We start from the raw sequence: 27,139 nt of genomic DNA on the forward strand, positions 1-27,139 counted from the left end.
ATCACGAGATAAATTTTTTTCCAATACTTTCCCTATTCAATAACTTTACCGTTGCCAAATATGTGACTAATAAATTTTGAAATAAGGTTTCAACATTAGTTGTGTGTGGCATCAGTATTGCTACTGAAACCAAAACGAAAAAAATTAATGAAAATATCAATACCAAAATATTGTTTACTGCTTCAAAGCTCCACTTTAATATCCTCTATCAATAGCTAAGTTGTTTAAATGAAGATAAAAAATACATATGTACATGCATCGCTAGTGAAGATGCTTAAAATTCTTATTTTCTAGTTCCTAGAGGTTCTTTGTAGTCTGCTATGCTATGTTTTTCGCAACGTTATGCAAGACTGCTGTTATTTATATTACATGATATGTTTATATGAGTTTTCTCTAAGTGATATACATGGAGGTATTACATTTTTCTTAAGCACGTGTGTGTATGTTTAATTCGATTGCAATTTAAAAGGTGTCATTAAAAGTTTCAAAGGTATTTTAAATCTCATTCATTACACTGCCATGTAAAAATGTTTACATCTTAGTAGATAGCTAATTTTAACAACGTGATGCTCCGATGCATCATAGTTGCGGCACTAATTACTTTACGACTTTCATACGAGTTTTCCATGTTTAAAAAAAAAAATAGGGGGATATGTTTTTGTGATCTTTTAAAACATAGTATTGGGGTTACAAATCCAAAATAAATCCCAGTGAAATCTGTTAATATCGTTTGAAAAAACTGATTGATAATATTTTTTTTCTCTTTCTCATATTCGCCTTCTTTTTTCTTTGAAAGAAATATAGATGCTAATTCAATCAATGGATACTTCTTTGGGTAGAAACTGAAGCTTAATATTACGAGAAATTTATGATCGAGTTTTTTTTTATTTCATGATTGAAGAGCAGTGACTCATAATTCCGTTCATATTAAGAATAAATAGTCTGTAATTTTAGTTGATGTTATTTTGTATGCATAGTTTTATAAGTAATTTTACTTTTGATTTTCCAGCAAGAAAAGGTTGGACATTTTGTGTAACACTTAGTACCTAAAGCCGAAAATGTTAAGTGAGTTGAATGAAGTGACAGACCATCTGTTTATTGGGAGTGCAAAGAATGTTAGCGAGAACTCGCTCAATCAAAAGGGCATCACATGCATCATAAACTGTAGTATGGTTTCTCCAAGTTACCCTGTTGATAAGTTCAAGTACATTCCTATTATGGTAAGCAACTACCTTTGAATTGTAGTTTACTATTTACTATAAATATTTATAAATTATGTTTTTGTAATGAAACATCAAAAACAATCAATCATATTGTCGTGTGAATAGTTTTTTGATGTATAGCAGGCCTATCATTTCGAATTTTTACTGGGGGGGGGGGGGTCAAAGGGTTATAATATATTGTCGCTAAAAAGACGAATGGGTGTATCTCACTTTTAAGCATTTTGCAAAAAAAAAAAGAAAAATGATTTAAAGATTTCCAGTTTACTGTCGCTTAAGAACCACCACCAGTGTGAGGGACTGTAACTTTTTTACTATTTATTGTAGAGATACGCCCATTGGTCATATTATAAAATCGACTCTATTATATATATATATATATATATATATATATATATGTATATATAATTCGTTTAATTTTTGAAATTCTGTTTGCTTAATTTTATTTTTACTTGGCTTTTTAGTTTTGCTGCGTTGCGGATCTATGGGCTCTTGGTGTGGTCTTTTCAATATTTTTCACTTTCATTATTATATATATATATATATATATATATATATATATATATATATATATATATATATATTTGAAATCATATTTTCTTTCTATTTTAATATAAATTCTGTTGTTAAATCAAAGTTGCAAATTCAGACTAACTTGCTTTCCTTTTTATTTGATTGAATTGAAATGCAAAGATTTTTGTGATGGTTTACAACTATGTATATTTTGTTTACTTAAACATTTTATTTTAATTAAACCATGAGAACATAAGTTTTAAACATTCAATGCAGTTATTCATGCCAAGAAAAAAACAGAGACATTATTTTGTTGAGTTTCCTTGAACTTTAACAATATATTTTAACAGTTTTTGTAAAAATTGACTTGGTTTGATTCCAGTTTTTCTGAAAGATCTATTTCAATCTAGTGTTTCCTCTGTCCAGTTTTTTACTCCCTCAGATATACACCGTGGAATTTCAGCCTGGAGACTATGGCTGGCAGTGTTTAAATTCTGGACTGTGTGATTAAAAACTTGACATTTAAAGCATAATATTTTAGGTTCCTTATTTAATAGAATTTAAAACCACTGTTTAATTTTACAAAGTTTTTTTGTTGATAGCATTCAATATTTATTCTGAATATCAGTTCATTTATATTGATTCAATATAAAATCAATGTAGTGCAACAACTCCAGCTAATGAAGTGCACTATCAAACTGTAAGTTTCACTGTCATGTGGTGGAAATCAGTGTTTCTTTAAATTTGTCTGTAATTCATCTCCAATTTACTGTACAACTTCGATTTAACAATTTCTTCAATTTAATGGTATATTTCACTGTTCCGGATTTGACTGCATTGAATATCTATGTTCCTCGATTTAATGATATCCTTGATTTAATAATTACTTTTTCCAGTCCCTTGGCAATCGTTAAGTCAAAGTTATTCTGTGTATCAGAGGTTCCCAAACTTCAGACCTCGACGACCCCCTCCGAAACAATTACGAACTTCGCAGACCCCCCCCCCCTCCCCGCACGAGCGAAAAAAAAATGATTTAACATTTTAATGTATTTTTACGTTTCTTCTCCTTTAAATTTATTTCTTCATTGTTCCGTATATTTTTCAGAGCTCTTCTCTGGTTTTCATTTGTTACATTATTATTTTGAGTCATGGAAGTAAAATTCTACTTGAAGTTCAATTGGAAATAAAAATGTTATCACCAAATTTTTACAACTTTACTAATAAAAATGAACTTTTGAAGTTATTGAACAAAACACTGTAAGCCTAGTTTAAGTGTGTTAATTTTTCATATGGCGTATTAGGATTTTAATTTTTACTATGGTTTGGGCAAACCTACCCTGGCAGCGCCGTAATGCTGTGATTAGGATCTGCGTATCCTCTAAAAATATGCCTCAGTAATTGCATTTTACTTAATATAGTTTCCCAACAATATGAACTTCGTCATAAACAGAAAATTAATTAATGTGTTGTGTATTCAGTAAGTTACCGCCCTATAGCCAGGGCTATGGCAGAAATACATGAAATACACCGCCAGCTCAGTCAATTCCAGCCGAGGACTGCATTTTCGGGCTTATTAGCACTCATCAGCCCGGCATAGGAGTGACTGAGCTGGAGGTGGAAAACCTCTTAAGGAAGCCAAGAGTACCAAACAAACTGGTAGCTAATACAGAATTAGCACAGACCAGACGAGTGACCGAAACAATGGTTCGGTTCAATTCGAATACTGCAGGCAAGGCAGAGCATTTTTTAACATAGGTAGTACGCGACACTAATGTCGCGTAGTGAAAAAATTCTGTCGCCTAGAAGATGCAAAATCAAACTACTGGGCGACATTGGAAAATTCAACAATGATTCCACTCCTCATTTTTGTTAAACGGATTTCAAACCTTTCTTTTTTTTTCCTCTTGAGCAACAGACATCGGGCATTTTCCAGCGGTCAACCAAAAGCAGTTTTTCTCTTTTTTTCCTACTCGTTTAAAATCGCCCGACTGGGTACAAAAACATGTCATCCCCTGCGGGTTAAGGGGTGCTAATCGTTGTCGCCATCCAGTCATCATTCTACCTCGGGCAGACTCAGTGGTGTAAATTCCAGACTAATCAGTGATTCACTCGGGGTGTGATGATTTTTAGCGGGAACTTGAGGGCTTACAAACAAAATGGGCAGTTTAGAGTAAGAGTTTAAGAACGAAAGGCGTTTCCGTTGACAGAATTTTTTTTTTCTCGCCACCACTCAGCATGAAACGTTGTTCTTTCCTTCATCAAAAAGGTAAGGGAAATAAATGATTAGGCTTTGATTTTAATTTGTTATTTAATTCAAATACATACGCTTTTTGTTTTAATATATGTCTGGATAAATAAGGAGAAGAATGTCGGGATATGGTTTAGAGCGTGGGTTTTCAACCTTTTTTACTCATGGGCCACATTGCAAATTTTTGGAGATGAGGCGGGCCAACAATACTTTAGTTCATATGGTTTAGTTCGCACCCCCCCCCCCTCAACCTGCCACATTCATCCGTAATTCTTTTTAGAATAAACGCTCAGTAGCATGGGGTAGGGGCGGATACAGAAAACCTTTTGAAGGGGCCCGGTAAATTGAATGCCCCTCCCCCCCACACACATTCATTCAATGTTTCATAACAAAGTTTTCATGAATTTATTTTAAAATGTTTTATTTATTTATTTGTTTATTTTTTAAATATTCCTTCTGGTCAATATGAATCTACTTCTATAAGTTCATGAATATTATTTGCTAACTAGAAAATCACCCGTCAAGGTATGACGGGTGAAAATTGCTTCTACATTTGAACGAAGCCGATGCCTGTTTGGTGATATTTTGATACTTAAAATTGTAACCCTAACTCCAGTGGAGTAACCCAAAGCTCCAGTAGGTAGCGTTCATTGTTGACCATTTTTTATTTTCTTTATTCCCCTGAAATGACACAGTCTAACAGGAAAACTGTTAAGTTGCCGGTGCCGGATCGAATTCAGCCTTGTCACAATAAAGTCTTTCCCTGCATGTTAAACATTACCAAAACATATTATCAAATTATCATGCCATGGCGCAAGTTTCATTGTTGAAACACGCGGGTTACTCGATCATTTGCTATTATATATATGAGGATATGATCCCTCCGAAACTGAAAGCTGGATCCAACCATGCATTTATTTGACTTCTAGAAAGTGGTAAATGCTAGCCAAACATTCGCTTGTATCGCGACTCGACATATTTAAAAAATACTAATTGTTCTATGTTCCTATTTGTAACAAGCACATCTTTTTCGTTTCAAATGTGCATATTTGATGCGTTTGTTCTTGGTTATGCAAAAATAAATCACCAGGGTCATTTTCCAAACTTTTGCCTGAACAACATTTGAAAAATTTCAAACATAAATATCATCAACTGTTTTATTTCTTTCGGGAAAAATTTCTCGTAATACATAGTTTATTTTTAAGGGTACAATCATATTTGAGGCAGTGAGAAGCAAAGGGATGCAAGTGGCAAAATTAAAAATTTGGAGATAACCAGTGCAAATGGTAGGTGAACCCCTTCTGTGTCTTCTCGCAAGAGATGGTACTAGTAGAGTACCCTGGTAGGTGCTGCTGCATAGCATGATTTAGAAAAAAAACTCAATGAAAGCCTACCTAGGACGTAATCTTTATACATGCTTTACTCGAAACTTGAAAATGTCCACGTGGATCCTTTTGCTTCTCACTGCCCATGGCCCCACTGAATACGTAAGCGCCAGCGCATTCAGTGGGGCCATGCACTGCCTCATTTGAGCTTAGTATTTCATACAACTAGAGATATTTTACTTTAAAAGTAAATTTTTCACCTTCAATATCATGAATGTTACTGGACAACATGACAGTATTTCTACGAAGTATTTAAGTGTTTATTTTTACAAAAATCATACATTTTATGAATAAATTTGTCCCTTGAATCGCATTAAAAAAAATAATATTTTTTAAATAAAATTGCACAATATTCATCATCATGAGTGTTACCAAGTATCATATTTTCACTTCCTGTCAAAATTATAAATGAAAAGAAAAAAATATTTTAAAATAATATGGTTAGGAAGATAATATTGCTTTTAAGTAAGCTACAAATTTTAATAGAGTTATTATACATTTCTTTTGTTTTTTTGAATTGAATTTTAGAACTTGTTTACTAGGTAACACTCACGACACATATGGTTAGACTTTGTTAAGATGTGCCGTTTCCGTTCATAATTGTGGTTTCTCCAAGAAACTGCCATATGATTTCTTTCATTTTAACTACACATTAAAAAATAAATAAAAAATATATTATTGATTCCATCAAAGAAAAATTAGTGAACGAATCGCGATAATACGTTCCTTCGAGTTCGAAACCAGTGAGTTAAATGTATTCTGCCACTCTGGGCATCTGACTCCAGCATTACTTCTTTAGCAAACAAAACTGCTTTTGTTCAAAATATGCAGTGTGTTTTGTGTTCATTTTAATTATCTATATCCCTAACCTTACCAAAGATAGTCTAGAATGCGATTTTATGTTTACAAATTAGAAAATTTTCCTGAGATGGGAAATCTTCTGGGATGGGAGGCCTTTCAATCTCTCCTCCTCTTAAATCACCATAGATCGTTTAAAACAGCATTTTCAGAGTTACAATTTCAAACAATTTCTGAGGGAGCTCTCCAAACCTCTTCTCCCCTACCATTACCAAAGATAATTAGAATGCCTTTTTAAGGCAGTAAGTTAGAAAAAAAATTTCCTAGTGTGGGGCTTCTAGTCTTTCCTTCACGTAACATCATGAAAATACGGTATTAACCTGCGTTTTTAGCACTACAATTGAAAAAAAATTCCGCCGGAGAACCCCCGAACCTCACTCTTCTTTACATAATTGGAGATAATATTTGCGTTTTTAAAAGGTTTCAATTTGAAAAAGGAGAGAGAGAGAGGGATGTGGGGTTCTCCGACCCCTTAATATTACGAAAGACAGTTAGAATGCATTTCTAAGATTACAAATGAGAAAAATTTCCAGGGAAGGGCCTTGAAATCTCCCCAAAGACAGGGGAGCGCCACCAAGCAACTTCTCCCCTAACATTACCGATCGTCTAAAATGAGTTTTTAAGACTACAAATTTGAAAAATTTCCGGGGGAGAAACCCCCGGAACCCCTTATTTCGGAGTTAATATTATAAAGCAACATATTCTCTTTTCCCGGTAATCTAATAAGCGAGCTCGACTACTTACAATCAGGATCTTTTTGTCAATATTTAGATCTATTAAAGGTTTATTCATAAACCAGAAGCTGAACCTATTCTCTTTGTATGTATTTAAGATACGCTTGAAATAATTAAAGGGCCGTTAATTCCATACGTTCCCTACGTTTTTGATCTCACGACGGGTATAAAAAGATATTATAGCAACAGTTAGACATTTAATTATTTTCAACTTATGTCGCCTAGTGAAAATTCCTTAAAAAATGCTCTGGCAAGGCAGGTATATTCAGTAAGTTACCGCCCTATAGCCAGGGCTAAGGCAGAAATACATGAAATACACCCCCAGCTCAGTCATTTCCAGCCGAGGACTGCAGTTTCGTGCTTATTAGCACTCATCAGCCCCGCATAGGACTAACTGAGCTGGAGGTGGAAAACCTCTTAAGGAAGCCAAGAGTGCCAAACAAACTGGTAGCTAACATAGAATTAGCACTGACTGGCACTCTTGGCTTCCTTAAGAGGTTTTCCACCTCCAGCTCAGTTAGTCCTATGCCGGGCTGATGAGTGCTAATAAGGACGAAACTGCAGTCCTCGGCTGGAATTGACTGAGCTGGCTGTGTATTTCATGTAATGTGTTGTGTATTTAATTCAGAGAATTCCAAAGAGTGGGGGGGAGGGAGGTGCTGCGTCCTGCATGTGTTTAAGCAAGAACTTTTTTCTTCCTCATAAATGTACTCTCTTTTTGAATTAAAATATCGTTACTCGTCCTTCAATCTTAATTACATTTAACGTTTTAGCTGGATAGCACTGCCGACCCCCCGGGGGTCCGCGGACCACAGTTTGGGAATCTCTGCTGTATATGGATGTAGAGATGTCAATAAAAACGAAATTCCTTCACATCCATAAGCTCACTTTTTTTTGCATTGGAAAAGAGGTTCCTTGTATTTTCAAAATGGGTTGCTCTTTTAAACAAATTTGTGATGTTTTAAATGTTGTTGATTTTAATTTTAATGATGATTAAGTTGCAGAAAAATGGAGATGAAGGTCCAAATAAAAAATATATTGAGATTTTAGAAAGATGTTGTTGTTGCTTATATTACCTGGCTGGACAATATCATCCCAGCAAGTCCATGAACCCATAATTAAAGAGGGAAGGCAGAAGTTATCCAGGTCTTGAAAATAGAGCTTCATGGGCTCAGGCGAGCTGCACTTTGGGCAAGGAGGGAAGATCTCATGTCCTGCTTGCAATTTCATTTCCAGTATTTCCTAAACTTGGAAAATGCAGTACAGATTTTTCTGCAACCGATTTGATTAAGCGGCATCAGCCTTCTTGCCTTCCTACCAGCTGTGGTCAAGAGCGGCTCTCTAGTTAGAGGATGCAGATGTCTTTATTTAGTCAAAAGTTCATGAGAATAGGGAAGTTTTCGATTTTTCAATTTTATTTTTATATGATACAGTAACATGTATGAACATCATAGGTGAAAAAATTTTTGCGATACGATAAGTAGTTTTTTTTAAAATTAATTTTTAAAGTTCAAGCGCTTGTGACGTCAAATTGCATAGGAAGTGACGTCATGCGCTCTTCCGATACGGGAGAATTCGAAGGACATGCATTCGACTTCGAAGACGAAACGTAAAAGACTTATCTCCTCGGATTTAACTCCTCGCGTTTCTGGAACATTGAATCTCTCATCCTCTCGGAAATATTCGAATATCATCATTGATGTTACTTGAGGAAGATTATTTAGATTGTGCTTTAACGAATCCGGCCTCCGTAGTGTGTTCAAAAGGATTATTGAATTTCTAAAAAATAAAAATATCAGCGCGCTCAAAATGTCTGTACGAAAACAAGGGATCTTCGGCGGAAGGCTGCCCATTAGTGCCCTGTGACGTAAGCTCGTGACGTTTCAGAAGAGTGCACTTTTGCGCGTGGATTTTTAAAAATTCATTAAAAATCAATCACGGTGTTTTAAAATTCAGTGATGGTGAATTTTTTAGTTTTGAGGGTCAATTAACAAAATCCAATAGTCAAAATATGAACATTTAATAGGTTTCAACTTCCCTATTAAGAGGGTTTGAAGCCTGTGTTGATTCTAAACTGCCCTTTTTGCCAGTTGGTCTGTAATTTCGCTACCCTTCACTTCAATGTGAAATGGTAGCCACTGGAAGAAAACTTTGTTGTATAAACCGACTCTACTTAGTTTTTTGATTATTTGTCTGGTTGTGTTTCCTAGAAACATGAATCATTCATGAGATAAATCATTTGAAGATGTGGAAGACTTAAGAAGATGTAGAAAAAATTCGACTCTCTATTGCCTTTTTCTAAATTTTTTGAAGAATTATACTCTGAATCCTCACAAAACTGCCTACTTTTTTCCAAAATTTATGAGGCAGCTCTGGAAGAATATAAATTGTTTCTATTATAGCCAAAAAGCAAAAGTCAATTTTTATGGTGGAAATCAGGGAAAAAAAGATTTCCATGTTTGAGTACAAAATACTTTGTTTATTCTTGTAAATGAAAAGTAGGTTAAATGCTTTGTATCAGCAATTTTAGGAGGTTACCTAACAGAATATTTTTTAACAAAATGCTAGTAGTGATTAATTAATATAACATTTCAAGAAAAGTCTATTTTTTCGTTACAGTCATGATATATTATTGGGAAGAAAATGCAAAAATTAATAAAATGACTTTAAGGTAAACAACTTAAAGTACTGAAAGACAAGTAGAAATGAATTGCAAAAGTTATCTGAAAAACTGATTCCTGATAACATATCATTCTAAAATATCATTCTAAAATGAATTTTAGTAGTTTAAGTTCACTAGCTTATTGATTGGAAAAGAAAAAAAAAAGGTTCAGAAAGTTTTTATGAAATGTTTTGATTTGGATACGCATTAATTACAAAAATATAGTTGTGTCCAAGAGCGCCCATATGGGGGGGGGGGGGGCTCCAGCCCCCCTTTGAAATTAGAACTTCCTTGCTTTTATTACTTTTTATTTGCAAAACATTTCTTCTCCAACAATTAATGAATAAGTTATTAAAAATGTCAAATTTTAATAACTCTAACTTGTACTGAAATCGGTTTCTATGAGGAAAATATCCTGCTAAATCATCTGAAAAAAATATCTGAGCCCCCTCCCCCCTTTAAGTTTTGCATATGGGCGCCCTTGGTTATGTCTAGTTCTAAGCCAGGTTATTCTGATATTTGCTCATGTTTTAATGCAATTCAGAGTAGACTGATTTTACTTTGCGTGTTTTTACAATGAATTATGATGGCATCTTTAAAAATTTGATTTATAAATTTTCAGGTTGAAGATAATGACAGGCAAAATATAGCGAAATACTTAGATGAAGTTGCAGACATTATTCGCGAGGAGCTACGAGCTGGTGGAAAAACTCTAGTCTATTGTTTTGCTGGTATCAGTCGCTCAGCCACATTTTGTATAGGTGAGTTTGGCCAATCATATTTTAATTTTTTTTTGTATTTCTAGGCACTTACAGTCTATCTTGTCGCATCCACAAGTTAAGCACTATAAACTATCAGCAGATGTACATTGAAGTTATGCTATATGTTTTTTTAATCATTAACCCCTTCAGACCTGGTGTCCGGTATGCCGTACAACCACTTTAAACAGCTGCTAATCATTTAATAGTTGATTTAATTAGTTGGTTTTTTTTGTAGTTGACTCTTTACATTCTGCTTATTATAATCTGTGAAATAATTTTTCGTTTTGGGATGGACAACACTGACATATAAGGATTGAGAGATAGAGAGTGGCTCATTTTTCCAACCATGGATTTTCATCTGAAAAGCGAGGTTTTTTTTTCTGAGTTTTTAAAAAATATATAATCTTTAATTAATCGTTTCAAACGCTTATATTACCTTTTATAATTGTTTGTAGAACATTTTATAAAGAGTGCCATAACTCTTTTAATTTTTCTCCTACAAATTCAAAATTTTGTCTATAAGATACCCTTAACCATAGTACACTGTGTACCAAATATCAACATTTTTGGTCAAATATTTCATAATTCCAACTGAAGGGGTTAATATGATATTCATTTTTAAGTTATGTAATTAAAATTAATGTTTCACTTTTTCCAACAGTTAAATCATTTTGCACAAATTTTTGAACATTCTGAAGGGGGAAAAAAAAACAAACTTTTCTTGAATTATTTCATTAAAAAACATATTTGAAAGAATGATTTGCTTTTCAATGTTTTATTTAAAATCAATAAAAGTTAAAAAAGAAAGTTCTTGTTCTGTATTTATGTAGTAGCTAGGCTGTAGTGAAAGTTTTGCTAGAGTTTTATTTGCATGCAATTCGCCCTTGAATCCATGTCCCCATTAGAAGCAGCTTTTGCATGTATTGCACCATCCCACCTTCACTTCCTAAGAGGACTTCCACCTTGAAAATTAAAAATTTATAGTTCGTGTTTTGCTGATTATTCATCTTATTTTGTGAAAATTACTCCTGGTTAAACTATTAAGCTGGAATCTTAAGTTTTGGATTGTATGAGGAATTGATCAGGTGGGTGAATAGTTTGATGTAGGCCACATTTTCCTCAAGGAAAAAAAAGTCACAGAAGTTCTCACTGTATGGAGAAAAAAATGGTTGGAGAATTTTGAATACAGTATTAGAATCTTGACTGGAAATGGCATAAAATTTTGCCATAATCCAGTCAATATTTCACATTTTAAGTTGGATAATCTTAGCAGCAACCGCTCCTAGGATCAATAAAAACTCCTCCGCAACAGTACCTTTCTTCAGTGTTTTTATACGCGTTGTGCAGTCAAGCTTTTCTAGAGTAATCACTTCTTTTTCTGTGAGAAAACCCATTCGAATTTGTTCGCACTTAGCAGATACTTAAAAAAGGTAATATTCTTAAAAATATGGATGGATATTAATTTTATGAACATTAAGAGTTTAATGTATAACTTGTATATATAACATATGTAGGGACAATAATCTTCAATGAGGTAGATAATCTGTAAAAGGATTATTTGAAAAGTGGAAAAATCTGTTAATACATACTTTACGAAAAAAAAGTGAGTCTTCAGGCAGTTTAAAGCATACTAAAAGTAAAACATTGACCATTTTTGTGACTTAAGAATCATAATTTAATTTGAAAAATAGTGATTTGAACTATGTTTTTGTATGGAAGAAAATCTGATCATTTCAAAACTTCTTCACAACTAGTGAAATCTCATGTTTTACATAGGCTTATTATGTAAAAGTTCTTCATTACCAAATTTTAAGAGTCCTTCTTCATTGACAAAAAATGAGCAGCACGAGATATCATAGCTGTTCCAGTGTAATTACTTATATTTCTGGAGATTTACTACATTGCAATTTGCATTTTAAATTGGGAGGGGGGGAGACAATATTCCAGTAAATTCCATAGTTCTCTATTAGATTCCAAATGTCATCAAGTAGGGCGGTATTTGGCGATTTCTTCCCAAATTTGGTGCCAGCAATCAGTGTAAAATGAGGCCATTTTGGCGATATCTTGCCAATTTCTCGCCAAGCTCAGAGAACTCGGTGTTAATACTGGTGCAAAGAAGGAAAAACCTCACACAAGTAGATCTTCGAGAAGTAAACACAAATACAAAAGTGACGACCAGCAACAGGCTCTGGGCCCAGCTAGACTGGTCCTAGTCAATTTACAATCCCCAGTGACAATCAATGGCCCTCTTAAAACTATCTACTCCCGTGCTCATTACCACCTCTTCCGGTAAGCTGTTCCAAGGTTCCACTACCCTGCTATAATAATAATTTTTCCTAATATCCATGTTAGCCTGAGCAGTGGCGGCGCGAGAGCAAAAATAGACGTCGGCGATGCACAGTTTTGCGTGGCCCTTTTAATCATGAAATATTCTCAGACAAGTAATTGAATTCATGGAATTAAATTTTTGTACTAACTAGTGGCACTTGAGTTCCTAATTCACTTAATTGCTAGGAAAAAAAAAATTCATGACTAGTAGCGCAATCAAAAAGAAGTTTTTTTTTGGTGGTGGGGGAGGGGGCGGCACATTGAAGGGGAAAAATTACCTGATAGAAAGGGGGGGGGGGGTCCGGGGGTTCTCCCCCGGAAAAAAATTGAAATTTGTAGTTTAAAAACGCCGTTTTAAGCTTTCTTTGCTAATGTTAGGGGAAAAGAGGTATAGAGGTCTCGGTGGAAAATTCTAGAAATTGAAGCCATAAAAACGCAATTATAGGCTATATTTATTGACTTTAGGGTCAGAGACTGTCCCAGATCGATTCTTTCTTTATAAAAAAAAATAGGTCAAAATGAATCCCCTGCAAATTCTCGAATTTGAAGTTTCAAAAACCAGAATTTTAGACAAGGAAGGGAGCTCTCCCTTCGGAAAATTTTGAAAACGTTTTTGTTAGTCAATTAATTTAAACTTTGGATGGTTATATCTCCCAAATGATTAATATTTATTTTAACCTATTGTTGAGCGAGAACTGAAATAAATATTTAACCCAATGCCAAAGAACAATAAGAAAGCCAGCTCTGCTTTTTGTAATGAAATTTCGTACTGTGATATGTCACTTGAGAATAGATAAAACGTAGAAAGAGAGCGAGAGTGAAGCCTTCATTTCTTGAAAGCAACGATTTTAGATCCAGTGATATATTTTAAAGTAAAGTACTGGAAGAAATCGGATTTCTTTCACTTGGTTCTCACAAAACGCTTATTTTTAGTAGTAGTTAAACCTTGTGACCGGATTGGTGCTTTAGGTTTTCGTAACCAAATGATCAGATAGCACCGTACATAACAACATTTGTTTCTCGGTTCAAATCCATCTGAGTTTTAGCACCAATGTCAAGAATACTTTGAGGATTATCAAATTAATCAGTACATTAATAAAGGAAAAGATGATGGAATTTAAAGACGAAACAAATTTTATTTTCGTCCAGATAAATTACAACAGGGTAGTTCCGTACACACAAGATCAGTGCAGTGGAAGATTTTTATCTTTGGTGGAAAGAATAAATTAGGAAAATATATGACTTTTTCGTTCAAAATATGACCGCTAATCGGTCGGAGTTCGCTTCGCTCACTGATCGACTGGAATACAGGAACGCGGTGGCTTGGCGACATTGGCCATAACAATACAGTTGCGTCATTATTTGTTTACTACTGTTAATATACTTTATTGTATTTTTTGTTCATTTGGTGAAATATTTTAAATTGCAAAGAATTGTTTTTGGTTCTTTAAAGAGTGTTTAGTCACTTTAGTTGAAGAACGTGTTTATTTTGCATCGGGAGGGGAGGGGGTGATTTTCGCTTATTCTGGGAACTATTTTTGCGTTTATCATTTTTTTAAACGATATCCATTCGATTCTTGTATTCTTTTTCATATGGGGGACGTTGCAGCGGGATTTCCCGTTTTTTCTAGATGGGTAGTTATTTTTTATACTTAATATCTGAGATGATTTTTATCTTTTGAGTGTGGCTCAAGGAACAAACCATACAATATATGAAGATCATTCAAGTACGCGAGAAAAAATAGTTGATAAAACAACTGCTCAGTGGGCACGAGATAAATCAAGCTGTAATAAATGTACGCAATCTGACACCAAGCAGCTTAAAACATTTTCAATTTACTTATTGATTTTTCTTCAACAAAACGGTTCAAACACTTTATAATTTATTGAAATGTTTTAACTTTTCAATTTACTAAGATTGAACAGAACAACGTCTGTCGGGTCCTCTAGTATTTTATAAAATTAGGCTCGGTAATTTTTGAAATTCAAGCTACAAAAACGCAATTGTAAGCGATTTTCGATCTTGTTGAGTATTTGGGGGCTTTGAGCTGGAAATATCGCGAAATTAATTACCTGGAAACGAAATTTCAGATGCTCCATAATGCTTTCGGTGTGTGTGTGTATGTAGGGGGGAGGGGAGTTCGGAGGAGCAGCATTTTATATATTTTCTTATTTTTAAACGAACGCAGGAAACAAGAGAAAAAAGAAAAGAAATAGAACGGGGGGTGGGGTGAATAGAGTTGGCTGATCAATAAGCTGTAGCTATTGAATATTTTTAATTCAGGCCCTTACAGAATTGGGCCCCGCATTTGCTAAGGCTGGCTCTGTGCATTCTCCCCTGCACGCACTATTTTGATTACTTTTGTGTCTGTTGTTTATTTATAAGAGCTTCAATTGAAAACATGGAAATTTCTTAAAACTTCTGAGAATTTACGTCTGAGAATTTTGCGAGGCCCTATCTGCGCGAGGCCGCCGGCAGTCGCCGACGTCGCCGACGCCTAGCGCCGCCACTGAGCCTGAGATTTAAATAGCTTAAAACAATGACCCCTTGTCCTGTTTTCAGTGCTAAACTTCAGCCCCGTAACATCTTTCATTTTAATAAATTTAAACAACTGAATCGTTTCCCCTCGGTCTCTTCTTTGCTCAGTCAAGGCTGTACATTTTTAGCCTTCTAAGCCTGGAATCATAATCTAAGTGGGAAAGTCCATTTATTAGCCTTGTAGCCCGCCTTTGAACCCTTTCCAATACATTAATATCTTTCTTAAGATAAGACCAAAACTGAACAGCGTACTCCCAATGAAAGTAATTTTGAAAGAAAATTCACGGAATTAAGACCAAATTAAGCACAGGAAAGCTTGAAAATAACATATATTTCCAAAATTTGCAACAATATTACTTGATTAAAAAACTTTTTGAGCCACTTATTCTTAGTTTGTGTTCGTCCATGCACTGAAAATCCCTTTTGATGGTGATGCACTAACACCCTTGTGCCCTCTTGCAGCCTACCTGATGAAGCACCAGGCAATGAGCCTGCGCAGTGCATTCCAGCACTTGCGGTCCCGCAGGCGCATCATCCGCCCCAACAACGGTTTTTTCCAGCAACTGATTGAGTACGAGCGCCGACTGTTCGGTGCCACCACTGTCGAAATGGTGCCAGTGCCAAACGCCGATACCGCCGACTGCACGGTGCCGGACGTCTTTTACGAGGTCTGCAAGGGGATCGTTTGGCTCAGAAGTTGCCGGAAATCCCTGGGGAAGTGATGTGGCACATCCTCCCACCTCCTTTTGTTTTTTGTTATGTATTATTATTTATTTAATAAAAATTTTTTCTAGTCCTTTGCCTTGCTTCATTTAGTTGGAATGCTTTATTGTTTCTTGAATGCTTAAAACTAGTATGTACTTATTTTTGTAGTCATTTTTTTTCTCTTGTGACTAGTTCTACAGAAAAAATCATCTGTTGCCTGTCAATTACGTTTTACATTCAGTAGCGTAGTAATAAATTTTTCATGGGGGGGGGGGGGGCATGTACGTTTATTAAGTGCAAGATCTTCCATTTTTTCAAAGTGGAGCAGCTGCCTCCTTTGCCCATCTTCCCTTAAAGCCCTGGTTTCCTAGAAACGAAATCACCGAGCTTTGACGTCGCTGCTCGGCGTGAAGCTGAAATCAAAGTCAAGTGATTCTGGCGTGCCACTCACAACGCCAATTTTGCTCGGGCGAGCATGCGCAGAAGAATCAAGTTTTCCTCTCGGCGAGAAGCGACGCCGAAGGTCGGCGATTCCCTCCTAAGAAACCAATGCTTAATAGTTATTCTATATGAAGTTTTAATTATGAGGAAGCGGGACGGAATGAGCGAATTGATGCAAAAAGAGCTTATTTCAGAGAAATTCTTTCTTGTGCAATTTTTAGTTTTGAATTTAAGATGACCAAGACCAAAAGTTTCCAAAAAAAAAAAAAACTTAATTTAAGACATCTTTGGTGACTGACATCAGAGAAAAAACAAAGGTGGGGGATCGGGGGACCTCCCAGAAATTTTTTGAAATTGAAGTCACACCACGTAGCTTTTAAATTTAACTCAAAAAACACTACCTACTTCACGCAGTCGTTACTTTTTTTTTGTTACGCTAGATAAAAAAGGTCGGTCTAGGAGGAAGATTAGGCGCCGGGAACATTGGGATGCGAGCACATTGGGCCCAATGTTCCCACGCCTAATCTTCTCATTTCGTAAAAATTGCTGAGGTTCCGTTCTGAATAGTTTTCAAAATGGATATGAAACTTTAGATTATCTTTGGTGACGTTAGGGAGGTTGGGGCTTCTCCATGAAATTATCTGAAATTAAAGCTTTAAAGGCGCAGTTTTAGTCAATCTTTGGTGACAGTGAAAGAATTTGGAAGGTTTTAGGGCATACTCTATTAATTTTTCGACATTGAACTTTGAGAAACACAATTGTGGGCTTCCTTGGTGACGTTTGAACCTTTAAGACGCAATTTCAGGCTATGTTTAGTGACGTTAGGAACCGACGTCTTTTCTCCGGAAATTGTTTGTATTCCCTCGCAGTTGCGACACTGTAAATCCGCCACTATAATTGCGAAAAAAAAAAAAAAAAAAAAAGATTTCTGGCTTTTTTTGATGTTAAGGGATCTGGTTTGGAAATGCTCCACTAGTAATTTTCCGAAATTACGAAGTCCCAAAAGCGTAGCTTTCTTAGGCGATCTTCGATGATGTTTGGAAATTACGGGTTTAAGGGATCTTCTCCGGAAATTTTTGAAATTGAAATCTTAAAAACACAATTGTAGGCCATCTTTCATGGCGTTAGGGGAAGGAACGGAGCTTGGAATTTCTCCCGGAAAGCTTTCAAAATTTAAGTTCCAAAAACACAATTTTACCCAATCTTTGGAGGTTCGGTGCCTTTCCCCGAAAATGTTCTGAAGTAGGAAAAAAATAAAACACGGAAGTTAACCGTCCTCGATACCTTCATAGGGAGGAATCAGTTTCGGGAAGTCACTTTTCGTTACTGAAGTTCTGAAAACACAATTTCAGAGAATCGTTGAGTTTCGGTAGAGAGGGTGGCTCTAGGGTTTCCAATCCCCCGATCCTGAATCGGGATTTTTCTCTGAATCCCGCGGAATTGCGATCCCGCAAAGATTTTTCATGCAAACGTTTCACAATTTTTGCAGTTTCACAGTTTTTCAGTCCATAAAACGAATATTTTTACGAGCATCATCTGAAGCTTAATCACCTGTCTGTCTATGTATCTGCATGAAGAGCCAGAAAAATTTTGTGTCTCATATGATGAACGGTAGATTTACTTCAAGGAAACAATAAAAAAAAAAGAGTATTTTTCGGAGAAGGAATTGGTATTCGCATTCGAGGTTTCAGTGTTCATACGTTCAGCATTTGCGAAAATGTGTAAAAATTATAAGCTCTTTCAAAAACCACCACTAAGTATTGAAAAGCAAAAAATTGGGCTTAAAAAGAGAGAGAGAGAGGAAGTAGATTACAGAGTGAAAAATCTGCTTGAGTGGAGTAGCCTGCATGCAATGCTGGAACGCTTCTGTAAACTTAAGGAATGCTCTCGAAACCTTTAACTTACTAAAAGTGCACAATATATTTTTCCAAAGAAGAAAGCAATGACAAACCTGATATTTTTAGTTTATATGCTCTGCTTATTTTTAAATTATGCAGGGAAACCTGTAGGAAGAGCCTGTCGATGTCTTTGTCACCTTGAAGCTAATAATATAAATGTAAGTGGTACCTTGAAAATTATGTTGGATGAATTATCTGAGCAATCTTCAATGTGTTCGGCACAACTCTAAACGAGATGACAGAAACTTGGACGAAACACCAGATGACTCGCATGACAGTGCAGTACGTTAAGCTGCTCAAGTTTATGATTGTCTCTTTAAAGTGAGAGGTAAAATTAGCGAAATTATTCAAAACTTTTGAGACTGCGACCTAGTCAGCATTCACCCCCGCTGTCAAATGTACTGATGTAATAACCAACGTTACTGAAGCAACAAGGCAAGGTGTATATGTTAGAGTAATATACAATTCAAATCGACATCGTTTTGATCCGAAATTTGAAGTTCATGAGCAAAAACCCTTAATATGACCTCCATAAAAAAAGAAAAATCTATTTTAGAAAAAGCTGAAGTTTAAGGGTATCTTTTGATAAATTTCCACAATTATTTCATTTCAATAAAATCAACTGCAGTGGAGCCACATCACGCGTTTTTATTAAGCCCATTATTTTTTGCGCAAAAATATTTTCTTATCCTATATGGGCGATGCTTTGTTCAGACGCATTAGACATTTTTAAAGTGCACTTTTTCGTGCCTAACGATAGTCGCTAATTGAGATGTGACTTTGTAGTGCTTTACAATTGGTGAACGGAATTCGAGATGAAGATTAATTCATGTAACAAAAGCAGTCCTTCCTAAAAGGCACAACTTTTTCTTTTTGACATAAAAATTTAACGTTTGGAAGAGTTAATAAGTCAGTCAGTGTAAGGAGCCAATCCCGGAATCCCGCGGGATTGGCTCCTCACAATCCCGAAATCCTGCGAGACTGAGATTGGTGAGGGATTGGAAACCCTAGGTAGCTCTCGGTAAGTTCTAAAAATGCAATTGTGGGTCATCTTTGATGTCGTTAAGGTGAAGGCATAGAGTTCAGCACCGCCGAAAATGTTTGATATTCAAGTTCAAAAACGCAATTTTAGAAAAAAGAAAAAATAATTTGAATTCTGACATCTTGAATCCAAATTATGTTTTTCGCAATCACGAGTGTGTGTATGTAGGCGTGTGTGTTTGTGTGTTGGGGTTTGTGTGGGGGGGTATGTGTGTTTGTGTGTAGGGTGTATGTGTATGTGTGTGTTTGTGTCTGTGTGCTGGCATATAAGTGTGGGTAATTGTGTGTATGAATGTGTGTTTGTATGTGTGTATGTGTTTGTATGTGTGTGTAGGTGTATGTGTATGTATGTGTGTGCGTGTGTGTGTGTAGTTGTGTATGTATGCGCGTGTGTGTAGGACATGGATGCAACCTGGAGACGGCTTTCGCTATAGGAGCAGCATCGTGAGGATCCGGTCGACGGTGATGCTGAAGAGGGTGGCGGTGGGAAAAATCAAAGGATCTCAAAAACAATCAAATGAGAACAATAAGCAATCGTGATTGCTCAAAAAAAAAATAGATAATAACAATAATAATTGTGATGTCAAGGAGAGGAGAGGTTTTGTGACCTTCCACAGGAAAGTTTTCGGTAAAAATGCGATTGTAGGCCTTCTTTGGTATTGGTAACTAAGGGCAGATATGGGATTCAAGTTATCTCTCTCGGTCATGTCTAGAAATAGAAGCTCTAAAACGCAAAATTTTGAAGAATCTTCGATGGCATGGGGCATGGTCCCGAGGGCTCCCTGGAAAAATGGTGTAACATCATAACTTTTAAGGGGTCTAAGGACCTTTAACCTTCAAAATTTCGATTTTCTGGAAAAATATATGTTATGCATAGTTTAATTCTGAACAATTTGATACTTTATTTATTATAATACGTCAAAAACTTTTCGAGTTATCATAAAAATGCGTAAACTTTTCCCATAGACATTTATGTTAACAACAGCTGTTTAAGCCTCTTTTTCTCAGATACCGGTTTCTTCGATTTTTCTCGTTTTGCGCGCATGATATCTCAGAAAGTTTCTTATATATTTCAGTAAAACTTTTAATGTATGTTTATCTGGTTTATATTTATGATCTGAATTTAAATTTATATATTTTTTTAAAATTATTTATTTATTTTTTTTTTGAAATTTTATAAGTGAATATCGAAATTTTCCAAAATTTTGGGCAAAAATATTTTTTCTTTAATATTAACTTTTATTTTTAGTTGAAATTGAGGTTCAGATCATACAAATATACCAGACAAACATGCATGAAAAGTTTTACGGAAATATATTAGAAACTTTCTGAGATATCATGCGCGCAAAACCAGAAAACCGAAGAAATCGGCACCAGAGAAAAAACAGCTTAAATTAGCTGCTGTTAACATAAATCTCTATGGGGAAAGTTTACGCATTTTTACGATAACTTGAAAAGTTTTTGGCGTATTTTAATAAATAAAGTAACAAATTGATCAGAATTAAATTATGCATAACATGTATTTTTTCCAGAAAATCGAAAATTTTGAAGGTTAAAGGTCCTTAGACCCCCTAAAAACAGATAGGAGCAGAGGCCGCAAAGTGCAAGAACTCAAGGGGTAGACAATGCTCTATCGCTCACATTGATGTAACGAGAGAAAAAGTGATGGAATATTGCATCAGGAAAGTGAAATGTTACAGAAGTCGTCGTTAGGGACACACTCCGAAAGTTGCGTTTAGTACCTCAAAATTAGTCTTCCCTCCCCATTTTTTATTATACCCCTCCCCCCATCTTTACGTAGTACGATCCAAAAGTTCGGAGACAAGTTGTATAAAACCCGACCATGAAGAGTTCCCATCACCGAAGCACATCCACATTCAAAATAGCCATCTTGAGCGACTATGCACTTCTGCCAACGATAGTATGACTTCCGCATGTAGCCATCCAGCTCAAGATCCGCGCGCTCCTATAGTTCTCTCCAAACGAAAAGGATGAGGAAATTCAAAATCATTCAAAAAATGCGCTTTATTAATTCTTTAACTTCCGTGTGAAAGAAGCAATCTGCCAGTGATATGCTCTTGAACGGAATGAAGGGAGGAGCGAGTAAGTCGAAAGGAAATAAGAACTACCAGTAGAATACGGAGGGGGAAAAAACGTTTTTTAATTAGTTTCTCCGCAAATTAAAGCCTTGCAAATTATGCAACCTAGTCAAACACGTACCCCGAAAAATTACGAATCTAACGATACCTGGTTCGATTATCAGTTCCTTGTCGTTCCTCAGGAGTAACGATGGCATACATGCATAGATACATACACTCCTGTTTGTGAAAATTTCAACACCATGAAGGAAGCATCATAGTTGAATGAAAGTTAATACACAGTTGAGTGGTAATGGTACAAATAAATGATTACATTTTCAAACCAAACAAACAATAAAAAGAGATAGAAATTAGTATTTTGTGGGGTCACCACGCGCCGCTACAAGAGCTGCTACACGACTCGGCATGGAGTGAAACAAAGTTTGAATATCTACCTGCGGAAGAGTATTCCATATTGTTTGTATGCGCATTCTAAAGTTCGTCTGTCGATGCAACAGGACGAGGATCACGAGCGAGACGCCGCCCAACGAAATCCCACACATGTTCAATCGGTGACATATCCGGGGAGTATGCAGGCCATGGAAGAAGCTGTACCTGCTGCAAATCAAGGCAGGATTTGACAGTCCTGGCGACATGTGGACGGGCATTATCCTTGCAGGAAAGGAATAGCTTGGGGCTGTGAAACTTTGTTTATGTATCGGGTAATGTTCAAATTGCCCACAATTCGTAGCAATTGTCGTCTTCCATGATATGCTATGGCACCCCATACAATAATTGAGATCATGGTGATACAAATTGAAGCGGGATTCGTCAGAAAAGACGACCTGCTGCCAATCAGCACGCCAGCTCCTATGCACATTGGCCCATCGTAGCCACAAGCGGCGATGGTTTTGCGTGAGAGAAATCCTGTATAAAGGAATCCTTGCGCGCAGCCCTGGCTGCAGCAGACGTCTCCGAATTGATGAAGCACACAATGAAACACCTGTAGCTGTTGACCACTGTGCCGCCAATTGTCTAGAAGAAGCTGTGCGGTTCTTCAGCGCCATACGCACCAGGTGTCTGTCATCGCGAGCTGACGTCACATTTCGGGGCTCTTCGCCCAGATTTCCGAGCTGTTCGACCCTCGTCCGTCCACAGCTTACGTCGGATCTCGACCAAATTTGACAGGAAGGCACTAGGGCCCCCGAGAAGGAACGTGGGGGGGGGGGGGGGGTTCAAACGCCAAAAAAAGAACCGAACCGTTCGAATTTTAATTTTAGGGCCCGAAAATGGCATTAAATAATTATCTGATTTCTTTGATTCAGGTCCCATTCGAAAGCCCGCGAAAAACAGTTCTAGACAGATCCTACATTTCCTTCGAATTTCAAAAAAAAAAAGCTGTAAAATCAGCGGGAAAAAATTAAAACGCACTGCTAAGCCTAATAGAACAGAAATTTTAAATCGGAAAATTATCGTTTGCGCGATCTCATTTTAAATTAGCGTGAATAAAGTTTTAGAAGAGTGCCACATTTTTTTTCCTCGACTACGACAAAAAAAAAAAAAAAAAAAAAAAAAAATTTGAATTTTTGGCATCTTGAATTCAAATTATGTTTTTCGCAATCACGAGCGTGTGTGTGTATGAATGCACGTGTGTGTTTGTGTAGGTGCATGTGTGTGGGTGCGTGTGTGTGTGTATGCATGTGTGTGCGTGTTGTGTATGCAGTGCTGTGTGTGTACGTGCGTGTGTGCAGGCGTTCGTGTGCGATTGCTAAAGAAAAAAAATAATTGAAGGTGTAAGTGTAGGCAAGTAAGTGAAGTAACCTGGAGACGGTTTTCGTAGGAGGAGCAGCATCGTGAGGAGCCGGTCGACGGTGGTGCTGCAGAGGCTGCTGGCGGGAAAATAAAATCATAGGAATTCAAAACTGTCAAGTGAGAACAATAAGCAATCGTGATTGCTCAAAAAAGAAAAAAAAAATAATTTTAACTTTGACATCTTGAATTCAAATTATGTTTTTCGCAATCACGTGTGTGTGTGTGTGTGTGTGTATGTAGGCGTGTGTGTATGGGGGGGGTATGTGTGTTTGTGTGTAGAGGGGTATGTGTATGTTTGTAGGCATGTGTGTTTGTGTTTGCTTGCAGGTATGAGTGTGTGGGTAGTTGTGTGTATGAGTGTTTGTGTGTGTGGGGGAGGAATGTGTATGTGTGTGTAGGCATATGTGTTTGTGTCTGTGTGCAGGCATGAGTGTGTGGGTAGTTGTGTGCAGGTGTGTGTGTATGTGCAGGTGTCTGTATGTGTTTGGGTGTGTGTATGTTTTTGTGTATGTGTATGTAGGTGTATGTATTTGTGTGTGCGCGTGTGTGTGTGTGTGTGCGTAGTTGTGTATGTAGCATATGGATGCAACCTGGAGACGGCTTTCGCTTTAGGAGCAGCATCGTGAGGAGCCGGTCGACGGTGATGCTGCAGAGGGTGCTGGCGGGAAAATAAATCATGGGAATTCAAAACAGTCAAGTGAGAACAATAAGCAATCGTGATTGCTCAAAAATATTTTGTTATTGTTTTGAAGTAAAAATTTCACCTTTTGGCATTACTATTTGGCAATTTATCTTCTTTCTTTCCTTTTTTTTTGTACCGCTAGCAGAAGATAATCAGGAAAGTTGTGTTTAATTTGTTCGAGAATTTTTGTTTTGACATTTTTTTTCTTTCAGAATGGTTGTTTAGACGAGAAATTTTAGTTTTTTTTTCTTCTCTAGTTGAAGCCTGATTATTGAACATGCGTCACTTGACAGAACTTTTATTTTCGAGCTAGACCGTGCAAAGCCGAGTAACGCAGCTAGTAAGAGTATAAAAAAAATCATTTTACAACTTCAGGCTTTCTTTACAGAACTTGCTTTTTAATTATTCGATGATTTAATATTTAGAAAGTTCATGCTTTTTCACAACCAATATACACCAATTATTTATTTATTTTAATATTCAAACAAGACATTTTTATTGCACTAAGAGAGGGAATAACATCCAAGACACCCAGGGCCCGACTAACTAAAAGTGAGGCCCAAGGCCCACAATAATTTGGAGACCCCCTGAAGGCTATTATTTTAAAAATGTGTGTATTTTTTGTATAGTTGTAATCCACTATAATATTAAAATCTGTTCGCGTCCGTCTGTCTGTCTGTCTGTCTGTCTGTCTGTCTGAAGATCGATCTTCTCGAGAACCACTGCGAATCGGGAGTCAAACGAGATACCGATCAATTCAAAATTTTCCAAAGAAAACAATAGGATCAATCTCATAATTGTACGACTTTAATTAGCGGAGAAATTAATTAAAACGTTAATTAACATAACGCTATTCATTAATTTTTATTTCTTTCCTGTTGCCATTTTGCATATGGGTGAGCAAATAAAATTCTAATAATTGTGTCAAAAGAGATTTTTTTGGCTGCTGTCCAAATCTTAAAACAACGTTTCCATCCAGAATTTCATTTTTAATTAGTTTAAAATTGGTTGCTCTATTCGGACATTTATCGTCTGTCCTTTCTTATTTTTTCACATTCAACGTTCTTAACTGTTTTCAGCGTATGAAAAATGTTTCTTTAGCTATGTTTATTGATTGAAGTGTTAAGTTTATCATTCACCGGCCTCATATTTGGGTGCATTTAGGATGTGCGACTAATTATGTTTATTTTGTTGGACTTTTTTCCGTCACATGGGTGAGTTTTCGAATTGTAATAAATCTCTTTTTCCTTCCTGTTTCGATTTTTGCAATACAGTTTGTATCGTTAAAAGAACACGTTAAATTAAGAGTGTTTGGATTTCTTTTAAGTGAAACAGAGTTGAACAAAAAAGATTGTTTTTAAGGATTTTAACTAAAGCTTAATTGGAATCTGATGGCTTGATATTAAATTAATGCTTATTGGTATTTAATAAGTCTTGGTGCTTTAGTTTCACGTGATCAACAAAAAAGTGTGTGTCATTTTATGTAAAAAGCTGATTGTAATTGTACATAAATATTTCAGATATATTCTATCAGATTTAATTCAGTTTAAAGTGAGCACATATTATAGTTGAGAATGCATATATTTTCATCTTTTGTGCTAATTGAAAATACTCATAACTTGTATTATTGATAAACATGATTAACGTTAAAGAGGTTTTTGCCAAAAATATGCTCTACTGGTGTTTTGCAAACCTTGCATTACGCGCAATTATTTACTCCTTAGCGCTTTAGAAACTGATGTCAGAATAATACAAAAACATCAATTGAACAGCTCTTTCATTTTTTAAGTAGCCCGTGCAACGCCGGGCACGCAGGCTAGTGCTATGCATAATTCTTGAAGTAATTTGGGGCTCCTTAGGAAGAGAGGCCCCAGGCCCAGGCATAGTAGGCCTGTGCGGTAATCAGGCCCTGAGGACACCTGGTGGCGTCCGAACCCACAACACGAGTCTCACAGACAGGTCGCAAAGCATGAGTTTTTACTCTTGGTGCCGGGCAACGTAGCTAATAAATAAATAAAACTAAGGAAACTGATTTTGGTTAAACGAGGTTTCGGTCAAAAGAGATTCGGATAATCGAGATTTCACTCTACCTTGAACCTCCCCCCCCATCAGTAAGCGAATGCGTAAGTGAATTAAACGAGCTGATGTGTGCATCACATGACTTCCTTTTACTCCAATTTAATGTCATTTCCCCATTATTGGCAATTTTAATGTGATTCAATTGTTTACTCTCTAAATATCACCAACAGTAGACAAATTGAAACCAAATCAAAAAAAAAAAAAAAAAAAAAAAAAAAGAAGAAAGAAAAATTAATTTGAATTTTGTCATCTTGAATTCAAATTATGTTTTTCGCAATCACGAGTGTGTGTTTGTATGCGTGTGTGTGTGTGTGGGGGGGGGGGAGTATGTGTATGTGTGTAGGCATATGTGTTTGTGTCTGTGTGCAGTCATGAGTGTGTGGGTAGTTGTGTGTATGAGTGTTTGTGTGCATGGGGGCGGGGTATGTGTATGTGTGTGTAAGCATACGTGTTTGTGTCTGTGTGCAGGCATGAATGTGTGGGGGTCATTCCATGTCAAGTGATCCAAAATTTGGGAAATTTTTTCCCTCACCCTTTTGTATTTCTTTGAAATTTGGCTCATCGGTTGTACCCTTCAAGGTTATCAAGAGTCCAAATTTTTAGATTTTTATCTCTATTATTTTTTTATTTATGACACTTTGATTTTTCGAAAAACCCTCTTTTTTTCATGGATGTTTGAACATAAAATGGACGATAACTCAGCACCAAATATAGATAGAAAGATTTGGTAAAAAGCATTTTAAAGTACATTAGTTGCTGTTTAATTGGATATGCAACATGACTAATTTCAGAAAATTTTTAATTTTTAAAAAATGAAATTTAAATTTTAAATTTAAATTTTTCAGATCATTAAATCTCTCTCTTTCTTTTCTATAATGAATTTTTTTTAAAAAATTCTCAAAAATTTGTGTGTATTTTATCTTCATTTGTGCAAAGTTTCAAGTTGGGATCTCAATGGGATCATATTTTCATGAATTTTTAAATAAAATTTGACTTATGAAATAATGACATTTTTCAGATTCTAACTAGTTAAATATGGGGTTTTCTTACTGGGGATGGTCTAGTAAATAGTAATTGATCATGATTATACTTGAAATGAGCTGACATGAGTTTGTAGATTGGTAAGCCCCCCCCCCCCCCCACCACTTTTAATTT

The 27,139-nt window shown here is 36.0% G+C and overlaps 1 protein-coding gene across 1 annotated transcript; it reads left to right on the forward strand.

The window, feature by feature from the left end:
• The first annotated feature begins 136 nt into the window (after positions 1 to 136).
• On the forward strand, positions 137 to 16,044 carry LOC129217098 (dual specificity protein phosphatase 14-like). The gene is made up of 4 exons (XM_054851347.1): positions 137 to 412; positions 1,010 to 1,220; positions 10,243 to 10,381; positions 15,711 to 16,044. Exons 2-4 carry the CDS (start codon positions 1,059 to 1,061, stop codon positions 15,968 to 15,970), a joined length of 561 nt encoding a protein of 186 aa, XP_054707322.1. The 5' UTR covers positions 137 to 412; positions 1,010 to 1,058; the 3' UTR covers positions 15,971 to 16,044.
• The last annotated feature ends 11,095 nt before the right edge of the window (positions 16,045 to 27,139 follow it).

The sequence above is a fragment of the Uloborus diversus genome, chromosome 2, assembly GCF_026930045.1.
Source record: "Uloborus diversus isolate 005 chromosome 2, Udiv.v.3.1, whole genome shotgun sequence".
In the NCBI taxonomy this organism is placed as follows: domain Eukaryota; kingdom Metazoa; phylum Arthropoda; class Arachnida; order Araneae; family Uloboridae; genus Uloborus; species Uloborus diversus.

Excerpts from the sequence above, each read along its gene's own strand:
- LOC129217098 (XM_054851347.1), top strand. The coding sequence starts at position 1,059 with ATGTTAAGTGAGTTGAATGAAGTGACAGACCATCTGTTTATTGGGAGT. Across the intron at positions 1,221-10,242 it reads TCAAGTACATTCCTATTATG|GTTGAAGATAATGACAGGCA; the intron begins GTAAGCAACTAC and ends ATAAATTTTCAG. Across the intron at positions 10,382-15,710 it reads CTCAGCCACATTTTGTATAG|CCTACCTGATGAAGCACCAG; the intron begins GTGAGTTTGGCC and ends GCCCTCTTGCAG.